The 25313-nt window shown below is 44.6% G+C and overlaps 1 protein-coding gene across 7 annotated transcripts in view; it reads left to right on the plus strand.

Moving 5' to 3' along the window:
* Positions 1-25313, plus strand: part of LOC134338213 (adhesion G protein-coupled receptor B2-like) — a 1212788-nt gene that overhangs the window by 192671 nt on the left and 994804 nt on the right. For 6 of the 7 annotated variants that reach the window (XM_063033884.1, XM_063033886.1, XM_063033887.1 and 3 more), the window contains one exon: positions 24343-24414. The exons of the other annotated variant lie outside the window; for it this stretch is intronic. In XM_063033884.1, the coding sequence (XP_062889954.1) occupies positions 24343-24414 (72 nt within the window). The remainder of the gene's footprint in view (positions 1-24342; positions 24415-25313) is intronic. 7 annotated transcript variants of the gene reach the window in all.

Below are 25313 nucleotides of genomic sequence, written 5' to 3' on the forward strand. Positions count from 1 at the left end.
GTGTGGCTCCTAGCATGCTTGAAGTCCACAATGATCTCCTTGGTCTTCTGGGTGTTAAGGGCCAGGTTGTTGTCAGCACACCACGCGGCCAGGTGCTGGACCTCATCCCTGTAGGCCGTCTTGTCATCCGCTCTGATCAGACCAACCACCGTGGTAGCGTCTGTGAACTTGATTATGGAGATAGAACTATGTACAGGAACACAGTCATAGGTGAAAAGGGAGTACAGAAGAGGGCTCAGTACACAGCCTTGAGGCATGCCAGTGTTCAGGGTGAGAGTGGAGGAGGAGAGGTTGTCTAACTTAACTGATTGGGGTCTGTTAGCCAGAAAGTGCAAGGTTCAATTGCAAAGGGATGAGCTGATGCCAAGCTGGTGAAGTCTGGCGATCAGCTTGGAGGGGATCACAGTATTGAATGCCGAACTAAAGTCAATGAGCAGCATTCTGACATAATACTGAGTATTTCACTCTTTGACCATCACTTTTTCACCCTTTAAAATACTGTTTTATGTTCCGAAGAAGAAGACCTCGAGCAATGTGATCTTGCTTACTCTTTATATTGCATTGAAGCTTCATTTTATCTCCTCAGCTAAATCATTTATAAAGATTTTTAGAGTCATGGTGACATGAAGCTATACAGCACAGAAGAAGGCCTAACTTATCCACGTTGATCAAGGTTCTTACTTGAGCTAGTCCCATTTGTCTCCTTTTGACTCATATCCTTGTAAATCTTTCCTCTCCATGCACCTGTCCCTGCAGCTGTTTTTAAAAAAGCTACCTGTATTTTTAATGTAATTCTTTCTGTCTCTACCACTTCCTCTGGAACTCATTAAGTCTTCCAAATACAAGAAAATTGCATCATGGGGCCCCTTCAAATTTTTCACCTCAGTTTAAATTTAAAACTTGTTTTAGATTCTTCTATTCTGGGGCGAAAAAAGACTGTGACTATCCACCTTATATATGCCCTTCATAATTTGTCATCCTCTATTAGCATCCTTAGCATACTTTACTCCAGGAAAAAAAAAACAGTTCAATCCCATCCAGTCTCTAAGTCTTTCCTAATCAATGAATCATCTTCTTCTGTCAACCAGTTCTGTCTAACGATCACCCTCTGTATGAGAGATGTGCCTCTCGGGTCATCGTTAAGTCCTTCCCCTCTTACCTTAAACTTATACCCTCTAATTTTAGTATTCCCTACCCTGAGAAAAAGACTGACCATATACCTCACCTGATGAAGGGTCCTGATCCAAATTGTCAAATGTCCGTTTCCTTCCACAGCTGCTGCTTCACTCACTGAGTTCCTTTGTGTTACTCTAAGTTCTAACATCTACAGGCTCTTGTGTCTGTTAATCTTTTCTGCACACTTTCTAACTTAATCACATGATAGTATGAAAAGTTACAGCCCAAGTATTGATCCCTCTTGTATCCCACTACGCAGAGTCTACCACAATGAGAAGGATTTGATTATTCTCACTCTTCCCTGTAAGTGTATTCCCCACAATTATGTGCTTTAGATTTGTTCACCAACCACCTCCGTGAAATCAACCACCGTGCAATCAACGTGAACACTCTCTGAAAAAGCAAATATATGACACTTATCCTGTGTGTCCCACTCCAGCAAACTTGAAAAACATGTTTATCGATCATGAAGTTACAATCACTCTGCTCAATACTACTTTCTTCTTTCTACAACATTCTATTATTACATTCATACAACCATGAGAAATAGGAGCAGAATTAGGCCATTTGGCCCATTGATTCTGCTCCACCATTCAATTATGGCTGATTTATTTTCCCTCTCAACACCATTATTCTGCCTTCTCCGAATAACCTTTGATGTCCTTACTAATAAAGAACCTATCGACCTCAGCTTTAAATATACCCAATGACTTGGTCTTCATGACTGTTTCTGGTAATGAACTCTACCGATTCACCACACCCTGCTTAAGGAAATTCCTCCTCACCTCTGTTCAAAAGGAATGTACTTCTATGCTGAGGCTATTCCCAGTGGCCATAGACTCTCCCACTATTGGACAGGTTCTGTCCACACCCACTCAGGATAGGCCTCGATTTTGGTAAGTTTCAATGATTTCCTTCCTCATTCTCCTAAACTCAAGCTAGTAAAGATCCAAAGCCACAAAATGCTCCTCATTTATTAACCCTTTCATTCCTGCAATCATTCTCATAAACCTCATCTTTACCCTGTCCAAAGTAAGCACAGCCTTTCTTTGATATGGAGCCCAAAATGCTCTCAGTACAGCAAATGTCGTCTGCTGAGTACTTTAAAAGCCAAGAATTACATCCTGATTACAGTCCTGATGAAGGGTCTCAGCCTGAAATGTCAACTGATTTTTCATTTCCAGAGATGATGCTTGACCCGCTGAGTTCCTCCAGTGTTTTGTGAGTGTTCTCAGGATTTCCAGCATCTGTAGAAACTCTTGTGTTTGTGTATTACATCCTTTTTTCTACTCTTCCAGAAACAAATTTCAACATTGCATTTGCCTTCCCTACTAGTACTTCAACCTTCAAATTAACCTTTAGGGAATCCTGCACGGGGACTCCTAAGTCCCTTTGCACCTCTGATTTCTGAATTTGCTGCCCATGTAGAAAATAGTCTGTGCCTTTATTCTTTCTACCATATGCTTCTTTACACTGTATTCCATCTGAATCATACCAGGCACAAAGGAATATGGTTATGGTGGTTGGAGGTCAATCATTTCATCCTCAGGACATCACTGCAGGAGTTCCTCAGGGAAGTGTTCTAAGATCAACCATCTTCATCTGTTTCATCAATGACCTTTCTTCTGTCATAAGGTCAGAAATGGGGATTTTTTGCAGATGACTGCACAATGTTCTGCACCATTCGTGACTCTTCAGATAGTGAAGCAGTTTATACCCAAATGCAGCAGGACCTGGACAACATCCTGGCTTGGGCTGACAATAGTAAATAACTTCCGAGCCATGCAAGTGCCAGGAAATGACCATCTCCAACAAGAGAGGCTCTAACCATCATCCCTTGACATTCAGTGGATTCACCATTTCTGAATCCCCTCCTATCAACATCCTGGGGTTACCATTGACAGGAAACTGAACTGGTCTAGCCATATAAACACCGTGGCTACTAGAGTAGGTCAAAGGCTAGGAATCCTGCGGCATGTAACTCACCTCCTGACTCCCCAGAGCATGCCACCATCTGCAAGGCTCAGGTCAGGAGTGTAATGGAATACTTGCCACTACCTGGATGAGTGCAGCTCCATCAACACTTTAGAAGCTTAACACCATCCAGTACAAGGCAGCCCACTTGATTGGTAGCCCTTCCACAAGCATCCAATCTCTCTACCATAGACAAACAGTTACAGCAGTGTGTACTATCTACAAGATGTACTGCAACAACACCCCAAAGTTCCTAAGGCAGCACCTTTCAGACCCACGACCACTACCACCCAGAAGGATGAGAACAGCAGATACCTGGGAACACCACCACTTAGAAATCCCCCTCCAAATCACTCACCATCCTGACTTGGAAGCATATCACCGTTCTTTCATTGTCGCTGGGTCAAAATCATGGAATTCCCTCCCTGACAGCACTGTGGGTGTTCCTACATCTCAGGGACTGCATCGGTTCAAGAAGGCAGCTCATCACCACCTTCTCAAGGGCAACTAGGGATGGGCAATAAATGCTGGCATAACTGGTGATGCCCACATCCCGTAAATGATTTTTAAAAATTCCAACTGCCATATCTTTGCCATTCTCCTAACCTGTCCAATATCATTCTCCTAACCTGTCCAAATCCTTCTTCATACTCCCTGCTTCCTCAACTCTACTTGCCCCTCCACCTATCATTGTATCATCCACAAGCTTGCTCCCAAAACCATGAAGCCACACTCAGGTTGGAGGAACAACACCTTATATTCCGTCTGGGTAGCCTCCAACCTGATGGCATGAAAATCGACTTCTCTAACTTCCGCTAAGGCCCCACCTCCCCCTCGTACCCCATCTGTTACTCATTTTTATGCACACATTCTTTCTCTCACTCTCCTTTTTCTCCCTCTGTCCCTCTGAATATACCTCTTGCCCATCCTCTGGGTCACCCCCCGCCCCTTGTCTTTCTTCCCGGACCTCCTGTCCCATGATCCTCTCATATCCCCTTTTGCCAATCACCTGTCCAGCTCTTGGCTCTATCCCTCCCCCTCCTGTCTTCTCCTATCATTTTGGATCTCCCCCTCCCCCTCCAGCTTTCAAATCCCTTACTCACTCTTCCTTCAGTTAGTCCTGACGAAGGGTCTCGGCCTGAAACGTCGACTATACCTCTTCCTAGAGATGCTGCCTGGCCTGCTGTGTTTACCAGCAACTTTGATGTGTGTTGCTTGATTTTCCAGCATCTGCAGAATTCCTGTTGTTTGCGTTAAATTCCATCAACCAGATCATTAACATATATCGTGTAAGGTTGCAGACCAACACCAACCCTGCAAACACCACTGGTCACCAGCAGCCAATTAGAAAAGACCCCTTTATTCCACTCTTTGCTTTCTGCCAATCAGACAATTTTCTATTCATCCTAGTATATTTTCTGTAATACTATGGGCTCGTAACTAGTTTTGCAGCCTCATTTGTGGCATCTTGTTGATGGCCTTCTGAAAATCTAAGCAAACAACATCCACTGACTTGGCTTTGTCTATCTTGCCTGATATTTCCTTAAAGTATAGATTCTAGTATATAGGTTCTTTCATTTTTATCTTGGATGCTAGGCTATTGGAGCAGTAGTTCTATCTTTCTCTCTTGTTCCCCCTTTCATAAATAGTTGTGTCATATTATCTACCCTTCAATTCATGAGAAGATTTTCAAATGTTATTGAATGTTGGAAAATAATCTGAACATCCCTCGCAAGTTGGAAGGTCCCGATGGAGTACCTGTTAAGGCTCTGAAAACTTGTGCCAACCCACTGGCAGAGGTGTTCAAAGACAGTTTCAACCTCTCACTGCTAAGGGCGGAAGTTCCCACTTGCTTCAAAAAGGCAACAATTATACCAGTGCGTAAGAAGAATAACGTGAGCTGCCTTAGTGACTATTTCCCGGTAGCACTCAATTCTACAGTGATGAAATGCTTTGAGAGGTTCATGATGACCTGTCTCAGCGAACTCCTGTCTCAGCAAAGACCTGGAGCTATTTCAATTTGCCTATCGCCACAATAGGTCAATGGCAAAGGGAACCTCAATGGCTCTTCACGTTGCTTTAGACCACCAGGACAACACAAGCACCTATGCTGTAGCTCAGCACTTAATACCATCATTCCCACAATCCTGATTGAGAAGTTGCAGAACCTGGCCCTCTGAACTTCCTCTGCAATTGGATCCTCAACTTCCTAACCGCAAGACTACAATCTGAACACAAAATACTCTGCAGATGCTGGGGTTAAAGCAACACTCACAACACACTGGAGGAACTCAGCAGGTTGGGCAGCATGCATGGAAACAATGAGTCGATGTTTTGGGCCAGAACCCTTCTTCAGGACTGTAGAGGGAAGGGGCAGAGGATCCTATAAAGAAGGTGGGGGGAGGGTGGGAAGGAGAAGGCTGGTGGGTTCCAGGTGAAAAACCAGTAAGGGGAAAGATAAAGGGGTGGGGGAAGGGAAGCAGGGAGGAAAGGTGAAGAAGGAATAGGGGAAAACACAATGGGTAGTAGAAGGAGGCAGAACCATGAGGGAGGTGATAGGCAGCTGGGGGAGGGGGCAGAGTGAAATAGGGATAGAGGAAGGGAGGGGGAGGGAATTACCGGAAGTTGGAGAATTCTATATTAATACCAAGGGGCTGGAGACTACCTAGACGGTATATGAGGTGTTGCTCCTCCAACCTGGGTTTAGCCTCATCATGGCAGTAGAGGGGGCCATGTATGGACATATCTGAATGGGAATGGGAAGCAGAGTTGACGTGGGTGGCTACTGGGAGATCCTGTCTGTTGTGGCGGACGGAGCGGAGATGCTCGATGAAGTGGTCCCCCAATCTGCGTCGGGTTTCACCGATGTAGAGGAGGCCACACTGGGAGCACCGGATGGAATAGATGACCCCAACAGACTAACAAGTGAAGTGTTGCCTCAGCTGGAAGGACTGTTCGGGGCCCTGAATGGTGACAAGAGAGGAGGTGTAGGGGCAGGTGTAGCACTTATGCTTACAGAGATAAGTGCCGGGTGGGAGATCTGTGGGGAGGGACGTGTGGATAAGGGAGTCGCGGAGGGACCGATCCCTGCGGAAAGCGGAGAGGGGTGGAGAGGGAAAGATGTGCTTAGTGGTGGGGTGCTGTTGAAGGTGGCGGAAGTTGCGGAGGATAATGTGCTGGATCCAGAGGCTGGTGGGTGGGTGAGGACAAAGGTGTGGTGAGTGGGAGGATGGGGTGAGAGCCGAAGTGCGGGAAATGGAGGAGATGCGGGTGAGGGCATCATTGATGACAGCAGAAGGGAAACCACAATCATTAAAGAAAGAGGACATTTGAGAGGTCCTGGAACGGAAAGCCGCATCTTGGGAGCAGATGTGGCGGAGACAGAGGAACTGGGAATAGGGAATAGCATTTTTGCATGTGGCAGGGTGGGAAGAGGTACAGTCGAGGTAGTTATGAGAGTCAGTGGGCTTGTAGAAGATGTCAGTGGACAGTCTGTCTCCAGAGATGGAGATCGAGAGATTGAGAAAGGGGAGAGAAGTGTCCGAGATAGACCAAGTGAATTTGAGAGCTGGGTGGAAGTTTGAAGTAAAGTCGATGAAATTGACGAGCTCAGCATGGGTGCAGGAAGCATCACCAATGTAGTCGTCAATGTACCGAAGGAAAAGTTGGGGAGCAGTACAGAATAGGTTTGGAGCACAGACTGTTCCACATATCCAACGAAGAGGCAGGCATAGCTGGGGCCCATGCGAGTGCCCATAGCTACACACTTAGTCTGAAGAAAGTGGGAGGAGCCATAAGAGAAGTTATTAAGTGTGAGAACCAGTTCCGCCAACCGGAGGAGGGTAGTGTTGGTGGGGAACTGGTGATGTCTATTATCCAGCAAGTAGCGGAGGGCTTTGAGGCCTGCTTGATGGGGAATGGAGGTGTATAAGGATTGGACATCCATAGTGAAAATGAAGCGGTCGGGACCGGGGAACTGGAAGTTACTACAATCTGTGTGGATTGGTGATAACATCTCCTCCTTGCTGACGATCAACACTGGTGCACCTCAGGGGTGTGTGCTTAGTCCACTGCTCTACCCACTGTATACACATGACTGTGTGGCTAGCATAACTCATATGCCATCTATAAATTTGCAGACAATAAAGCCAAATCTCAGGTGGTGACATGAGGGCATACAGGAGTGAGATATGCCAAATAGAGGAGTGGTGCCATAGCAACAACCTGGCACTCAACGTCAGTGAGATGGAAGAGCTGATTGTGGACTTCAGGAAGAGTAAAATGAAGGAGCACATACCAATCCACATAGAAGCATCAGAAGTGGAGAGAGTGAGCAGTTTGAAGTTCCTGGGTGTCAAGATCTATGAGGATCTAACCTGTTCCCAACATATTGATGCAGTTATAAGGAAGGCAAGACAGCGACTATACTTTATTGGGATTTGCAGAGATTTGGGCATGTCAACAAATACACTCAAAAACTTCTATAGATGTACCATGGAGATCATTCTGACAGGCTGCATCACTGTCTTGTATGGGCGGTGGGCGGGGGGAGGCTATTGCACAGGATCGAAAGAAGCTGAAGAGAGTTGTAAATCTAGTCAGCTCCATCTTTGGTACTAGCCTATAAAGTACCCAGGACAACTTCAAGGAGTGGTGTCTCAGAAAGGCAACTTCTATTCTTGAGGACCTCCAGCACCCAGGGCATTCTCTTTTCTCACTGTTACCATCAGGTAGGGGGTACAGAAGCCTGAAGACAAACACTCAGTGATTCAGGAACAGCTTCTTCCCCTCTGCCATCCGATTCCTAAATGGACATTGAACCCTTGGACACTACCTCACTTTTTTTAATATATCGTATTTCTGTTTTTTGCACGATTTTTAATCTATTCAATATACATATACTGTATAAAGTATACTGAATAAGATTCACTTATTTAATTATTATTATTATTTTATTTTATGTAAGGGGTTTCTTCTTTCATGTTACTGCGAAGGCTAATAAAATAGCTTCTTTGTTATGTTATAATTAAAATGGCTTTTCTGTAATAATAGACTGTGGTTTCTATTTCTATGGTTTCTAATAACTGCGATGTAAGGAGCTCTCTCTCTCTCTCTGCTTGTTTGGGTTATATTATTGATAAGAGAGGGAATGAACCAATTGGGATAGATGTTATTCTTTCTTGTGTGTCTGTAAGCTATTGTTTCATGGGGTTTTGGCGCAGACGGCGATGAGAACAGAGAGAGGAGACACGATGCTGTAGGCTGGGCGGCGAGACTGACCCTGAGCGGGAGTTCGAGGCCCAAGGTCTTCGGCGAGGAGAGGAGACGAAGACAGACTCATGTGCAGTCTCTGGTCGACCACCATGGTGGGTCGAGGGGGTCAGAGGGGATCGAGTGGTGGAAAGGAGACTCCGTTAATTGAGCTTCAACTGTTGTACTCAAAGTGGTTGAACTTTGATAAGTTTGGTGCCTTTTATTTTCCTTCTATATTTTATCTCTATTAATTACATAGTTCCAGTAAGATCTATAAAGTGTAATCATTTAATCGCATATGGTGCATTGTCTGTTATTTGGCAGGGTAGGGTACATCACACAGCATCCACACAAACTTGATTACCTAGTTTGGCGGGACCGAAGGCTGCTCCCCCTACACGAAAGCGAGCTGAGCGAGCCTGAGGCTCACACGGGGGCTACATTTATTTTTTTCTTCTATATTATGTATTGCATTGAACTGCTGCTGCTAAATTAACAAATTTCACGTCACATGCTGATGATTACAAACCTGATTCTGAACATCCACCATCTCTGTAACCTTTTCTTTCAAAGCTCTGGGATATAGATTATGTTAATAGGAGTTATTCTGACAGCATCTATGGAGAGAAATGAATAATTGATGTTTCAGTTAAAGACCATTCATTTGGTAATGAAGAATATTGTCCCATAATGTCCTTAGATGCTGATTGACTGGCTAAGCGCCACCAGCATTTGTGTTTTCCCCAGATTGCAGCACCTGCAGTCCCTTTTGTCTTGGTGGCAGTTACTCTACTTTATGATCATCAGCTCCAATAAATTTTGAATAACTTACTTCCTTCACCATTCTTTTTATACCCTTGGTTTCTGATTATATCTTGAGGATGAGAGGTGACCTGATAGAGGTGTGGAAGACGATGGGAGGCATTGATCGTGTGGATAGTCAGAGGCTTTTTCCTAGGGCTAAAATAACAAGCACAAGAGGGCACAGTTTTAAGGTGCTTGGAAGTAGGTACAGAGGAGATGTTAGGGTAAGTTTTTTACACAGAGAGTGGTGAATGCGTGGAATGGGCTGCTGGTGATGGTGGTGGAGAAGGATATGATAGGGTCTTTTCCTAACAGAATCCTGGATAGGTACATGGAGTTTAGAAAAATAGAGGTAACCATATGTAATTTCTAAGGTAAGGCCATGTTCAGCACAGTATTGTGCTGTAGGTTTTCTATGTTTCTATATGTTTTTATCTTTGTCTGTGAAGGCAGTTACTAATTACTTGTAAACACAAGGGATTCTGCAGATGCTGGGAATACGAAGTAAACCAGCTAATCGTGATCCTTCACTGGGACTGGAAGGGAAGGGGAAAGTAGCCAGAATAATAAGTTACAGGATGGATAGCCGCACAAGCTGAATGGTGATAGGTGAAGCCATTTGAGGGGAAAGGTAGATATGTGGGGATGGGGTATGAAGTGATTTATGGTAATTTCTCCCCACTCCCCTTCACCCCTTTTCTATTCCCTATTCTGGTTCTCCTCTTCCTCTCCTTTCTCACATGGTCCTCTTTCCTCTCCTATCAGATTACTCTTTCTTCAGTCCTTTACTTTTTCTACCTATCACTTCCCAGCTTCTCACTTCATCCCCTCTGCCCCAGCCACCCATCTTCCCCTTCACCAGGCTTCACCTATCACCTTCCAGCTTGTACTCCTTCCATTCCCCCTTCTCCTTCTTCTTCTTCTTCTTCTGGCCTCTTTCCCTTCCTTTCCAGACCTGATGAAGGGTCTCAGCCAGAAAGTATATTCCCCGCCATAGATGCTGACTGGCCTGCTGAGTTCCTCCAACATTTTGTGTGTGTTACTACTAATTAATTGTTCAATTACTTTGCTATTTTCTTTCTCTGTAAGATCCCCATATTCATGTTTGCTCGTTTTTAATCTTTGACATATCCAATTGAAAGTCTTGCAGTCTGCGCGTGTGAGGTGAGTAAAGAATTTCTAGCTGTGTCGCCTTGAAGGATCCTCATACATAAAAATTCATAAGTATGCTTGCAGCTCTTGGCTGTCTGTTTCATGCCCTAATTTGAAATGGAGTTTTAACTGCAATAGAAGGCAGACTTAAAGAATGTCTCACACACTGAACATTTTGGCAGGAGAATTGCACTCTGAATATCTTAAGCAGATGTGAGCTTCTGCGAATTATCTCTTCCCTCCCTCCCACTTCCTTTAAGTGCTTGACTTGCACTTCATACTTTAGATTAATTCTGCCTGTCATTTATGTTTCAAAGGTAAAAACCACAAAGGCAAGTTTCTTTAGTTGGTTTGTGCAAAGGCATTTATCAGAACAAAATACTTCATTGTCTACACTGTAATGCTCTATTAAATTTAGAAACTTTAGAAAGAGATCTAGAGAGTAACAAAGATATCTACTGCAGCAGCCAGTAAATATCAAGTATTTATCAAGTAATTTATCAAGTAAATATCAAGTAATATCAGTAGACCTCAAAAACAGCAAGAGTTGGGGATCTTCCTGACATTACATGCACATTTTGCAGTGTAAGGTTAAAGATGACATCACCAGGGGTAACAGGCACTAAATTAATGCTACACACTTACTAATATTACTATCTGCCTGTTCTATATAGTACAAAAGGAGAGTAATTCTTGATGCTCTTTTAAAACCAGTTTGGCTTTTAAGGTGCAGAACACTATTTTGTTCTACCGTACATAATCCAATATATGAAAGTTTATTTCCTAATCAATAATACATGAATTTTGCATGTAATTTAGAAGATTGGTTGGAAAGCTACTACACGTTGTCCATTTTGCTTCAAATACAATTTTGTAAAACCTTGAGATGACCAAGTTTAAACTACCATTGGCGATATTTGGATTGAGCTGTCACTCACTGTGACAGAGAAATGTATGAATGAATATCCCAAGCCTATTTACACAAATTTTCACAATATATAGAGAGCCAATAGCATAATATGGAAACTGAACAGAATTGCTTGTCTTTGTTCTGCAGCCTAAGAGAAATGCATTGTGTTCTGCTATGGAATTATTTTTGCCTTGCATAATAGACATGTATTCATTTTCAACAAACAAATATAAAAAAGAACAACTTCAAGCCAATAGAGATAGAGAAGTTTGATGTAGAAATGTTGCTGTTCATAAATTGACAAAGCAGGGAGCAGAAAAGCATTGGTGCTGCAGGCACCTTATGTGGTAAACTTCTTAGAAATGGCTATTTATTCTCACATACTTATGATATCCTTGTAATTGTTCAGCAAGAAGATCTCAAAGCTACATTGTATATTATATTCTGTTATTATCAAAGTAAGTGTAAACCATTTGAATGTACTTCATTTACTGGTCTTTAATGCTGACAAAGCCAACAACGTGAAAGACATTTTGTAGGTTCTGATCATGAGTTGATTGGCATTCTTGCTAACTTGACCTGCAGTTTAGATTTGGAACAAGTTCCCAGGGAACCACAGAGCAAGTTGCAAACTTTTCAAGGTATAATTTAAGTAAGCTACAGTAGTTCCTTTAAAGACTAGTTTAGTCAGTACTTGATCCATTAGGGCAGAACATGTTTATTTGTTTCTATTTCTATTTGTTTCAGTCAGGTACACTGCTTACCCTTTAAAAGCACATGAGCATTGGCATACCTTCTCACAATATTAAAGCAGTGCTATGCTGATGTATATGAACATAATTTAGAGTAGATCAAAACTATGACCATTTCAGGACTGCTTAGTTCCCAGTAGGAAATTTAAAACAACACACACAAAATGCTAGAGGAACTCAGCAGGCCAGGCAACATCTATGGAAAAAAATACAGTTTATGTTTCATTGGCTGTATTTTTTTCCATAGATGCTGCCTGGCCTGCTGAGTTTCTCCAGCATTTTGTGTGTGTTGCTCAGACTTACAGCGTCTGCAGACTTCCTCTTGTTTAAGAAATTAAAAAATTGACTTTCCAGAAATATTTTTATTAGCTTTCAAAACGTGGCTCTGGCAAAAGCTCCTTAAAATAACATAAACATTTATCCCCAGTATGACTTCCAGTCTTATTTATCTGAAAACTGAAAGCTATTTTTCACTCATAGACTCACCTGCTTGTATTAGATAGAAACATAGAAAACCTACAGCACAATACAGGCCCTTTGGCCCACAAAGATGTGCCGAACATGGCCCTCCCTTACAACTACCTAGGCTTTACCCATAGCCGTCTGTTTTTCTAAGCTCCATGTAGCCATCCAGGAGTCTCTGAAAATACCCTATTGTATCTGCCTCCACCACCGTCACCAGCAGCCCATTCCATGTGCTCACCACTCTCTGCGTAAAAAACTTACCCTAACATCTCCTCTGTACCTGCTTCCAAGCATCTTAAAACTATGCTCTCTTGTGCTAGCCATTTCAGATCTTTTCACTTAAAGCAAAGCTAATATAAGAAGCTAGCCCACAAACTGCATTCTTTGACAGCACATTGCAGTTGCCTCAGATGACTTTTCTGCACTCAGGAGTTTGGTCTAATGGATGTTGCAGGCAGTCATAGGGTTCATGTCGGGGGAGGCCTCTCATCTAATATCTGTTGGATGGAAGCGACCAACAACTCTGATAGTTTTTTAGCTCACCAGTGGGAGGTGGTGCTTTAGCACTGCTGACCCACCACCTCGAGGGAGTCTTGATCATAAGCGGGCCAAAACTCCTGAAGACAGGTGGCAGATCAACTGATGATCCCACTAGTGATAGCACTGGGCAGTTAACATCTTAGTCCACGTGTATTTTCAATTCTTATTAATTCTTTTCCAAATTAATTTAACAGGAAGTTTTCTTTTTCATCAGACAAGAAAAGCAGGCATAACAGATTTGCGAGAACTGAAGGCTTCCTAATATATTGGAAATTCAGAGACTACACTTTAACATCAATTCTTAGACACTTCCCTGGCAAATGCCCTTCTTAGAGCAACTGACTGATGCACTGGAGACGGAATATGTCTCCTATGAATAAATCTCTCCAGCAACCTGACTGAATCTCTCTAAGGAATATTTTCCTTTGCGTCTTGTACCATGGAAGAATCACTCACTTCCTGTGTGAGGAGCACTGCTTGTGTTATAGAAACAATGTACAGCATGGAGACAGGCCTTTCATTGGTCCAGTGAAATGAAAAGAAGAGCTCTAGTGCAGGCCTCCATAAATAAAGAAATGATGTTCAATATCTTCCTATACTTGAAGATAGATAAATTCCCAGGATGGTATTGATCTCAACCTGCTGTGGGAGGCAGGGGATGAAAATGCCAGGGTGCTGACTGAGTTTTATTTTAATCTTTGCCGGACACGAGGGAAGAACCAAATGACTAGAAGACAGCAAACAAGAAAGGCATTTGACAAAAGGCTGGTTAACTAAAGATCTCTGATCCTTCCATCTGTCATAGGGAAGATACTGGAAAAAATCCTTAAGAAGAGAAATAATTGCTTGGAAAGGCTGGGACGAATCAGGGATAGTAACATGGCTTTGTCAAGGATAGATCCTGCCTGATTAATTTTATTGACTATTTTGTATTGATAACGGCAAAATATTAGATGTGATTTACCTGGACTTCAGTAAAGCTTTTGACAGTCTCCCACAAGGGACACTGGTCCAAAAAATTAGAGCCCATGGGATCCAGGGCAAGTTGGGACACTGAATCTAGACACACACACAAAATGCTAGTGGAACACGGCAGGCCAGACAGCATCCACAGGAAGAAGCACAGTCGATGTTTCAGGCCAAGACCCTTCGTCAGGACCTTCTTGGCCCAAAACGTCGACTGTGCTTCTTCCTATGGATGCTGTCTGGCCTGCTGCATTCCACCAGCATTTTGTGTGTGTTGCTTGAACTTCCAGCATCTTCAGATTTCCTCGTGTTTGCGATACTGAATCTAGAATAAGCTTGGTAGGTAGACAAGTGGATGCCTGTAACTAGCGGTGTCTCATAAGGATCAATGCTGTGATTCTAGCTGTTAGTAATATACATGAAAACTTGGATGTATACGTGGGAGGCAAGATCTGCAAGTTTGCAGATGGTACAGTGATTGACAGAGTTGTTGATAGTGGAAAGGCAACCTTACACTCTGGTGGAATATTGGCATGAGGAATTTGTCAAATGGGCTGAGAAATGGCAGATGCAGTTTATTGCAGAGAAAGGCGAGGTGATGTGTTATGGGAACCTTATGAAACTACAAAACAGACCATTAATGATAGGATGTTAGGGTGTACTGAACAACAAAGGGAATTACGAGTACAAGTCCATAGATCTTTGAATGTGATAATGCAAGGTAAATAATGTGATTATTGTCAGGACATAGAATATGTATAACCTCCCACCCTTCCCTTTCCCTCAAACAGTTGTTCACCTCTCCATTAATGGTTCTGATTCTCACCTCCTTTACTTATCAGAGTCCAGCACTGGCAGTCTTTTATGTTCATGCTTCTCCCTCCAGCAACTGTCTCCTATCTTCATATATCCTGCCTTCCACCTGTCTCCATTTTTGCCTCCATTTATCATTCTCCACCTACTGAGAATCGAAGCGGGAATGCAGAGGAAGCCATTTTGAATTTTCCATTTTCTTTTCATCGGAGTTAAGAGAGGCGGGACTGCGCAAGTGTGTGACGTCGGGGAATGAAGCGCGGAAGATTTAAAAGGTCAGACATCCTGCTTCGGGTTTAATTTGGAGAAGGAAGTCTGAGAATCGGAGCGGGAGTGCAGAGGAAGCTATTTTGAATTTTTCGGTTTTTTTTCATCGGAGTTCAGAGAGGTGGGACTGCGCAGGCATATGACGTCGGGCAGTGAAGCGCTGAAGATTTGAAAGGAACACGGCCTTATACATCAGGCAGCGTCATTTGTGGACTGCGGAGTGAGCTGGGAGCAGAGTGAAGGCTTGGGCTTTGGCTCAACGGGCTTAGGCAGAAACAGGCATGGCAAAGTAGGTTTGGTTTTAAATTTTTCCTGTTATTTGAGGAGAGGGGAAGTATGAGTGTGAGGGCAGCTTGTTGTTCTTGGTGCCGGATGTGGGAGGTCGTGGTGTCTTCCAGCCTCCCGGATGACCCAATCTGCGCCAGATGCACCGAGATGCAGCTCCTAAGGGACCGCGTTAGGGAACTGGAGCTGCAGCTGGATGACCTTTGTCTGGTCAGGGAGAGTGAGGAGTTGATAGAGCGGAGTTACAGGCAGGTGGTCACACCGGGGCCACGGGAGGCAGACAAGTGGGTCACGGTTAGGAGGGGGAATGGGAAGAGTCAGGTAATAGAGAGTACCCCAGTGGCTGTGCCCCTTGACAATAGGTACTCCTGTTTGAGTACTGTTGGGGGGGACAGCTTACCTGGGGGAAGCAACAGTGGCCGTGCCTCTGGCACAGAGTCCAGCCCTGTAGCTCAGAAGGGTAGGGAAAGGAAGAGGAGGGCAGTTGTAATAGGGGATTCGATAGTTAGGGAGTCAGATAGGCGATTCTGTTGACACAGTCCGGAGACCTGGATGGTAGTTTGCCTCCCTGGTGCCAGGATCCGGGATGTCTCTGATCATGTCCAAGATATCCTGAAGATGGAGGGAGAGGAGCCAGAAGTCGTGGTACATATAGGTACCAATGACATAGGTAGGAAAAGGGGAGAGGTCCTGAAAGGAGAATATAGGGAGTTAGGAAGGGAGTTGAGAAAAAGGACCGCAAAGGTAGTAATCTCAGGATTACTGCCTGTGCCACGCGACAGTGAGAGCAGGAATGCAATGAGGTGGAGGATAAATACGTGGCTGAGGGATTGGAGCAGGGGGCAGGGATTCAAGTTTTTGGATCATTGGGACCTCTTTTGGTGCAGGTGTGACCTGTACAAAGAGGACGGGTTGCACTTGAATCCTAGGGGGACCAATATCCTGGCGGGGAAATTTGTGAGGGCTACTGAGGTGACTTTAAACTAGAATGGTTGGGCAGTGGGAATCAAATTAAAGAGACTAGGAGAGAGGAGGTTAGTTCACAAATAGAGAAATCTAGTAGACAGTGTGTGAGGGAGGATAGGCAGGGGACAGAGATCGGGAGCACTCAGACCGAAGATGTAGCGGAGAAGGAAGAAAAAGATAACAAAGTTGTTTGCTCCATTAATGATAAACAGAGAGTAAGAGGTAGAGAGTTTCTTAAATGCATCTATTTTAATGCTAAGAGCATGCAAAGGACTACGTCACAATTAATACGCACAAGGGATTATTCAAGTACAATCACCTGGTGTTTGGAGTGGCATCCAGCCCTGCCATTTTCCAAAGGACAATGGACACTTTGCTGCAGGGAATTCCGCACGTAGCAGTGTAATTTGATCACGTGGGCTATGGAGGTGGAGCATCTGGCTAATTTAGAACGGATGCTGAAGAGGCTCTCAGACGCAGGGCTGCGGTTGAAATGCAGAAAATGTGTGTTCCTAGCATCGAGTGTGACTTACCTGGGGCACAAGATCACAGCTAGGGGGGTTTGCCCCGTGGAGGACAAGGTGAGAGCTATTAAGGAGGTCTCAAGCCCTAAGACCCTCACGGAACTCAGATCATTTTTGGGAAGTTTCTTCCTGACCTCTCAAGGGTTTTGACCCCACTCTATAAGCTGCTTCACAAGGACACTAAGTGGCAATAGGGTGAAGAGCAGGAGAAAGCTTTCAAGGAAGTGAAAGAACTCCTCCACTCAGCGAAGCTGCTTGTTGACTATGACCCAGACAAGGAGATCACTCTGGCATGCGATGCCTCGCCCTATGGAGTCGGGGCAGTTCTCTCACATGTAATGGAGGACCATTCAGAGAAGCCTATTGGTTTTGCTTCACGTACCCTGACAGCTGCTGAGAAGGGTTATTCACAGATAGACAAAAGAGCTCTGGCCATTGTTTTTGTGGTCAAATGCTTTCATCAGTACCTTTATGGACACATATTTACAATTTATATGGACCATAAACCACTGATGAGCCTGTTCAGTGAGACTAGATGCATCCCACCGCTAGCCTCAGCCAGGATACAGCATTGGGCTCTTACATTGTCAGCCTACTGGTACACTATAGTGTACAGAGCGGGTGGGAATAATGCAAATGCTGATGCACTGAGTTGACTACTTTACCTGAGACACCTGTTGCTACATATGTGCCTTCAGAGACTGTGTTTTCATTGGAGAGGCTGTCAGAGACACCTGTAAAGGTGACCCAGATCAGGCAGTGGACAGAGAGGGACCCAGTCCTGCCCCAAGTCATGACTTTTCTTTTACAAGGTTGGCCCAGAGTCGTGGAAAGAGAGGAACTGAGGCCTTATGCCCAACGCAAGACAGAACTCAGTCTGCAGGATGGCTGCATATTCTTGGGGGGGTGAGGGTCATCGTGCCTCCCCCTGGCCGTTCACAGATTGTGGAGGAAATTCATGAGACTCACCCAGGAGTGTCTTGAATGAAAAGCCTTGCGAGATCCTATGTTTGGTGGCCAGGAATGGATCGGGATCTGGAGAACAAGGTAAAATCATGCACGCAATGTCAGACTAATCAGAATATGCCACCACCAGCTCCTTTGCATCCATGGGAGTGGCCAGACCACCCTGGTCGAGGCTACATTTGGACTTTGCTGGCCCTTTTATGGAGCAGATGTTTCTTGTTATGGTAGCATTCTAAATGGATTGAAGCTCACATCATGAGCAACATCACAGCCCCCTCAACCATAGACAAACTCAGGCAAGTGTTTGCAGTCCACGGGTTGCCTGACACTCTGGTCACTGATAATGGCCCGACATTCACTAGTGAACTGTTCAGTGAGTTCATGCAGCAGAATGGCATTCGTCACATTCGGACAGCCCCTTTCCACCCAGCCTCCAATGGTTTGGCTGAGCGGGCTGTTCAGACAGTGAAGGCAGGCCTAAAGCAGATGACGGGACTCTCTTAGCATTCGGCTTTCACATTTCCTGTTTAAATACCGTCTCACGCCACAGACTACGACTGCCCGCACTCCAGCAGAGATGCTGATGGGGCATAGGCCCAAGTCAAGATTGGACCTGCTGCGCCCGGACACGAAGGCGAAAGTGGAGAGAAAGCAGGAAAAGCAGAAGGAGAGACATGATCAACATGCGTGAGAGAGACTGTTAAAACCGGATGACAACGTCTTTGTGAGAAACAATCAGCAATGGCTGCCTGGGTTATTCTTAAGCAGAGTGTTCCCGTCTCCTATGTTGTTAAGCTGACTAATGGGCGTGTTTTCCGCAGGCATCAGGAGCATGTACGCCTGCATCATGATACCGGCTCAGAGGCGGTCAGTTCCATGGAGTTTCCATTTGTGAGACAGACTACGGTGGAAGCATGTCCACCAGTGACTTTGCCAGAGAGCGAGACGCTGGCAGAGGGGTCGGGTCCCCTGAGGAGAATGGACATTCTCACGCAGACACACAGACCCCTAGCATGCATCCACACCAGCGGTGCCTGCTGGGTCACCGGGGGTAGTGCGCAGATCACAACGCACTCGTAAACCTCCTGACAGACTGAACCTTTGACAAGACAGTTCTTTTTTTGTTGTTGTTGTATTGAATGTTGAATCTGTCACATTTTCAAGATGTTTTGTATTGATAAACTGTTGCTGAGATACTAGTATTAGTTTTCAGGGGTACACAAGTTAATAACACCACTGTTTTTATTTCCTAGTTTTTTACATTTGAGGATGTTGGATTTTAAAGGGGGAGAAGTGTTGTAATGTAAGCATTATTAAAAGTAAGTTAATACTAATTCGGATAATGGGGGGGTTTTACTTCCGTTCTTTTTACTTCCGGTGGGCTTGGTATATAGTGTTCCTGCCATGCTGTACGGGTTGTGAAAGCCTCTGTATATACATAACGGTTTTGAAGTTCGGCATAAAGTTGTTTCTTTGGCATGAAGTTGTCGAGTGTAGTAGAAATTACTACAGTAAGTGCCGTGGTGTGACAGCCAACATCGGAGCCAAAGTCAGACAGAAACAAGAGCTTAGACAGAGGTAGCTTGACCAAGTGACACAGTGAGACAAATCATTCTCAAAATGAGGACTCCCTCCGATTGGAGTTAATCCGATATCTGCTTCAATAAAGCTAACAGAATATGAACTTATCAAATAACTTAAACAGAAAGCACCAGGAAACTTCATTACAAAGAGTGAGTCGCTCGGGAAAACACAAACCCTAAAACCATTAATAACTGCTAAGCAACAATTAACCGATCCATAAACACGAGGAATTCTGCAGATGCTGGAAATTCAAGCAACACACATCAAAGTTGCTGGTGAACGCAGCAGGCCAGGCAGCATCTCTAGGAAGAGGTACAGCTGATGTTTCGGGCCGAGACCCTTCGTCAGGACTAACTGAAGGAAGAGCTTAACCAATCCAGGTGTTTTAAAAATCTCAGAGCCCAAAAGCTCTCTGATGTCCTGCACAGGCCTGAAGTAGTCACTGCAGGACCCTCCCCTCCCCCCACCCTATAGCTGACATCTGATGGCCCAGGAAGACCTGAAAACTCGAGGCCTGGGCAACTTGAGAGTGGTATGGGAACTCCAACAGACTGAGAGACCGGGAATCCTGAGGGGCCTAGGAACCCCAACAGACAGATCAAGAAACTTCAGGCGGGGCCGAGAGTGAGGCTTGGGAGTCTGAGATAGGAAGGACATTGAAAAACCCTAAACACATTAAGCCTTGGAAACGATCGGAAAAAGAAAACCCTGGGAACATAGAAAGAAGTCCTTGGGAAACCTTGAAACCATGAAACTTTGAAAACCTAGAGAAGGAAACTTTTCAAATTGTGTTCACAGTATTTATCTTTCACAATCTTTTTCCAGAGACAATTAGGATACACTATCAATTTTACAGATCAAGACAACATAATTGCTAAGCTAGGTGGTTCTCTGTAAATATGTTTTAATTTGCTACATGAAAGTTCATTTCCCCAGTCTGTACCATGACTTTCATCAAGGGGTTAAAAATACTCTTGATAGGCACACCACCCGGGGATCAGCTTTTGGAGTAGGGCTCTCCCGGAATTTATACTATTGAATTGAATGATGATTTGTTAAATCAATTGATAAGCTTGCTTGAAGCACTCATTTGATACGCAGACTTGAGTTACGGGACTGCAATGCTGGGAACCCAGGTACTTGTGAGTTGAAAAGCTTGGAATGGATGCCTGAGAAAATTAATGTAGATTAGAGAAGCTCGGAATGTAGACTTGGGACTCTCGGAATGTAGAGTCAGGACATGCACTCAGAATAAAGACCGGCCTCTCATCTAGCCTCCAATGTCAAAACGTCACTGTTCAAACTTTGCTGGGTCCATTACTGGGCAAGATCTTTTGTCATACTGGAGACAGAAACAAGAGTTCATACATAGAAATTCCAACGGAACATTGTTGCCTCGACAAATCACTCGGACCAATGAATCTCATGGCCAAGGTCAGTTGCTCTCCTCTGGGTTCATCTTTGTGTGGTCGAGACTTGCTGTCACAAGGGTTCGGACATGGCCCAAGTGCAGAGTGAGAGACACTGACATGGGTCGATAGTTCACAGACGTTAATGCAAACAGTGTTAATGGGAAAGAAAACAAACACTAGGCCAAACAGGGCCGTTAACTAAAACTCTCAAATGTAAAACAAAGCCTACACTTCGGCTGAAAAGAACAGCTAAGAATTAAGCGAATACCAGTAGTCTTCAGATTCAGTTGACTCAACAATCTAATTTCTCAGGCAAGGCGGAATGCAGATTTCAAAGCATAGCTATGTCCAAGTCTCGACAAATACCACGACGGAATGAATGGAGTTAAATACGATCATAATGAAATAATAGTTAGCTGAGATGGGCATATTCATGAGCGCAATTGCCGAATCTGATGTGCTGCCAAATTTGTGGTTGTGACAGAAGGAGGTAGCGGAGGTACTTAATGAATACTTTGCTTCAGTATTCACTAGGGAAAAAGACCTTGGCAATTGTAGGGATGACTTACAGCAGACTGAAATGCTTGAGCACTTAGACATTAAGAAAGAGGGTGTGCTGGAGCTTTTGAAAAGCATTAAGATAGATAAGTCATTGGGACCAGATGAGATATACCCCAGAATACTGTGGGAAGCGAGGGAGGAGATTGCATCATCTTTGCATCATCAACAGGGACGAGAGAAGTACTGGACGATTGGAGGGTTACAAATGTTGTTCCCTTGTTCAAGAAAGAGAGCAGAGATAACCCAGGAAATTATAGACCAGTGAGTCTGACTTCAGTGGTGGGCAAGCATAGCTTTGTCAAGGGTAGGTCATGCCTTAGAAGCCTGATTGAATCTGATTGAATTCTTTGAGGATGTAGTAAAACACATTGATGAAGGTAGAGCAGTTGATGTAGTGAATATGGATTTCAGTAAGGAATTTGATAAGGTTCCCCATGCAAGGCTCCTTCAGAAAGTGAGGAGGTATGGGATCCAAGGAGACATTGCTTTGTGGATCCAGAATTTGCTGGCCAACAGAAGGCAAAAGGTGGTTTTAGATGGTTTGCATTCTACATGGAGGATGGTGTTCCACAGGGATCTGTTCTGGGACCCCTCCACTTTGTGATTTTTTTATAAATGACCTGGATGAAGAAGTAGAAGGGTGTGTTAGTAAGTTTACTGATGACACAAAGGTTGGGTGTGTTGTGGATCATCTGAGAAGTGACAGATGGACTTCAACCCAGATATGTGTGAAGTGGTTCAATTTGCTAGGTCAAATTTGAAGACAGAATATAATGCTAATGATAAGACTCTTGGCAGTGTGGAGGATCTGAGAGATCTTGGAGTCTGTTATTATCAGACACTCTAAAGCTGCTGCACAGGTTGACAGTGTTGTTAAGAAGGCATGTATTGTATTAGCCTTCATCAACCTTGGGACTGAGTTCAAGAGCTGAGACGTAATGTTACAGCTATATAAGACCCTAGTCAGACCACACTTGGAGTACTGTGTTCGGTTTTGCTCACCTCATAAATGCAAATAAAAGATTTCCCCAATCAGAAACTATGGATGAACAGAGAGGTTCACCTCCTGCTCAAACCCAGAGATTCAGCCTTCAGGTCTGGAGCCCGGGAGGCTTACAGCTCAGCCAGGGCCAACCTGAGGAGGGGAATCTCTCAGGCTAAACACACACACAAACAGAGAATCGAGGAGCATTTCAACTCCTCGGACCCCCGGTGCATGTGGCATGACATACAGGTCATTACAGACTTCAAACCACCTAGTACTGTGCCCCCTTCCAGCTCTGCTTCCCTCCCTGATGAGCTCAATCACCTCTATGCTCGCTTTGACCGAGAGAACAAGGAGGTCACCCTCAAAGCAGATCTCCCACCTGGTGAACTGCCTCTCTCACTTTCCACCTCTGATGTTTGCGCCACCCTAAGCAGGGTGAATGTACGGAAGGCAGCTGGTCTGGATGGAATACCTGGCCGTGTGCTCAGAGTCTGTGCAGGACAATTGGCCAGGGTCTTCACGGACATTTTCAATCTGTCCCTGGCCCAGGCAGTTGTTCCACAAGCTTCAAGATCACCACCATCGTGCCAGTGCTGAAGCATTCCACTGCCACGGGCCTGAATGACTTCCGCCCAGTTGCACTCACCCCCCTCATTGCAAAGTGCTGGTTCTATCACATCTGAAATCCTGTCTGCCCACTACCCTGGACCCCCGTCAATTTGCCCATCGCACCAACAGGTCTACAGAGGACGCCATCTCCATGGCACTTCACTCTGCCCTGACCCACCTGGACAGCCCCAACTCTTACGTCAGAATGCCTTTCATTGTCTTTAGTTCAGCATGCAATACTGTGATCCCCTCCAAGCTGATTGCCAAATTTCGCCAGCTTGGTATCAGCTCATCCCTCTGCAATTGGACCTTGGACTTTCTGACTAACAGACTCCAATCAGTTAAGTTAGACAACCTCTCCTCCTCCACTCTCACCCTAAACACCGGCATGTCTCAAGGCTGTGTGCTGAGCCCTCTTCTGTACTCCCTTTTCACCTATGACTGCGTTCCTGTACATGGTTCTAACTCTATAATCAAGTTCGCAGACGACACCACGGTGGTTGTCCTGATCAGAGGGGATGACGAGACAGCCTACAGGGATGAGGTCCAGCACCTAGCCGCATGGTGTGCCGATAACAACCTGGCCCTTAACACCCAGAAGACCAAGGAGATTATTGTGGACTTCAAGCATGCTAGGAGCCACGCTCATGTCCCCATCTACATCAATGGAGCTGTAGTGGAGCGTGTATCAAGCTTCAAATTCCTTGGTGTCCACATTTCCGAGGATCTCACCTGGTCCCTGAACTCCTCCATCCTGATCAAAGAGGCACAACAGCACCTTTATTTCCTGTGAAACATCAAGAAAGCTCACCTCTGTCCCAGGATACTGACTGACTTTTACCACTGTACCATTGAGAGCATACTCACTAACTGCATCTCAGTGTGGTATGGCAATTGTCCCGTATCAGACAGCAAAGCACTCCAGTGTGTGGTGAAAACTGCCCAGCAGATTATCGGCACCCAATTGCCCACCACTGAGAACATCTACCACAAACGCTGCCTGGGCAGGTGAAAAGCATTATCAAGGATGCATCTCACCCTAACCATGGACTTTTTACTCTCCTCCCATCCAGTAGGCGCTACAGGAGCCTCTGCTCCCACACCAGCAGGCTCAGGAAGAGCTTCTTCCCTGAGGCTGTGACACTGCTGAACCTCTCGTCACAGTGCTAAGCAGTATTGCATCCGTATTGTATTGTCTCAGTACCTTAATATTTGTGTGTTGTAGCACTTACGCTTTATTCACAGTTATTTTGTAAATAATACTATTCTTTTGTACTTCTGGTCAGATGCTAATTGCATTTCATTGGCTTTGTATCTGTACGGCACAATGAAATGAAGTTGAATCTAATCTAATCTGATCTACATCTCACTACAGGACGGATGAGAGAGTGCAGAAGAGATTTACAAGAATGTTACCTGGATTGGAGGACATACTTTATGAGAATAAGTTGAGTGAACTGGCCTTTTCTCCTTGGAGCAACAGAGAATGAGAGGTGTATAAGGTGATGAGGGGCATTGTTCGTGTGGATAGCCAGAGGCTTTTTCCCAGGGCTGAATTGGCTAACATGAGGGGACATAGTTTTAAGGTGCTAGGAAATAGGTACCGAGGGGATGTCAGGGGTAAGTTTTTAACACAGAGTGGTAGGTGCATGGAATGCACAGCCAGCGGGGGTGGTGGAAGCTGATACAATAAGGTATTTTAAGATCCTGTTAGAAAGGTACATGGAGCTTAGAAAACTAGAGGGCTATGCGCTAGGGAAATTCTAGGCAGTCTCTACAGTAGGTTACATGGTTGGCACAATATTGTGGGCTGAATGGCCCGTAATGTGCTGTAGATTTCTATGTTCTACGTTTGCCTCTCTCAATGGAGGCCTGTGATTAGTGCATTTCCACAGGATTGGAGTCCATTGTTGTTTGTCATCTCTAATCAATGATCTGTTTAGTTGATCTGTTTAATAATGTGTTTAGTTGAATCAGTAAATTTGCAGATGATGCCAAGATTGGAGGGTAAATTGGACAGCAAGGAAGACTATCAAACCTTGCAGTGTGATCTGGACCAGCTGTGAAAATGGCAAGCAAGTGTGAGGTGTTGCACTTTGGGATGACCAACCAAAGTAGGTCTTACACAGAGAGGGGTAGGGCACAGAGGAGTGCAGTAGATTAAAGAGATCAGGGAATACAGGTCCATAAATCATTGAAAGTCGCATCTCAGATAGATAAGGTCATAAAGAAAGCTTTTGGGACATTGGCCTTCATAGATCAAAAGATTGGAATGTTTTTTTGAAGTTGTCTAAGACATTAGTGAGGCCAAGTTTGGAGTATTGTTGCAGTTTTTATCAACTACCC

Source organism: Mobula hypostoma, chromosome 26 (genome assembly GCF_963921235.1).
Source record: "Mobula hypostoma chromosome 26, sMobHyp1.1, whole genome shotgun sequence".
NCBI classification, from domain to species: domain Eukaryota; kingdom Metazoa; phylum Chordata; class Chondrichthyes; order Myliobatiformes; family Myliobatidae; genus Mobula; species Mobula hypostoma.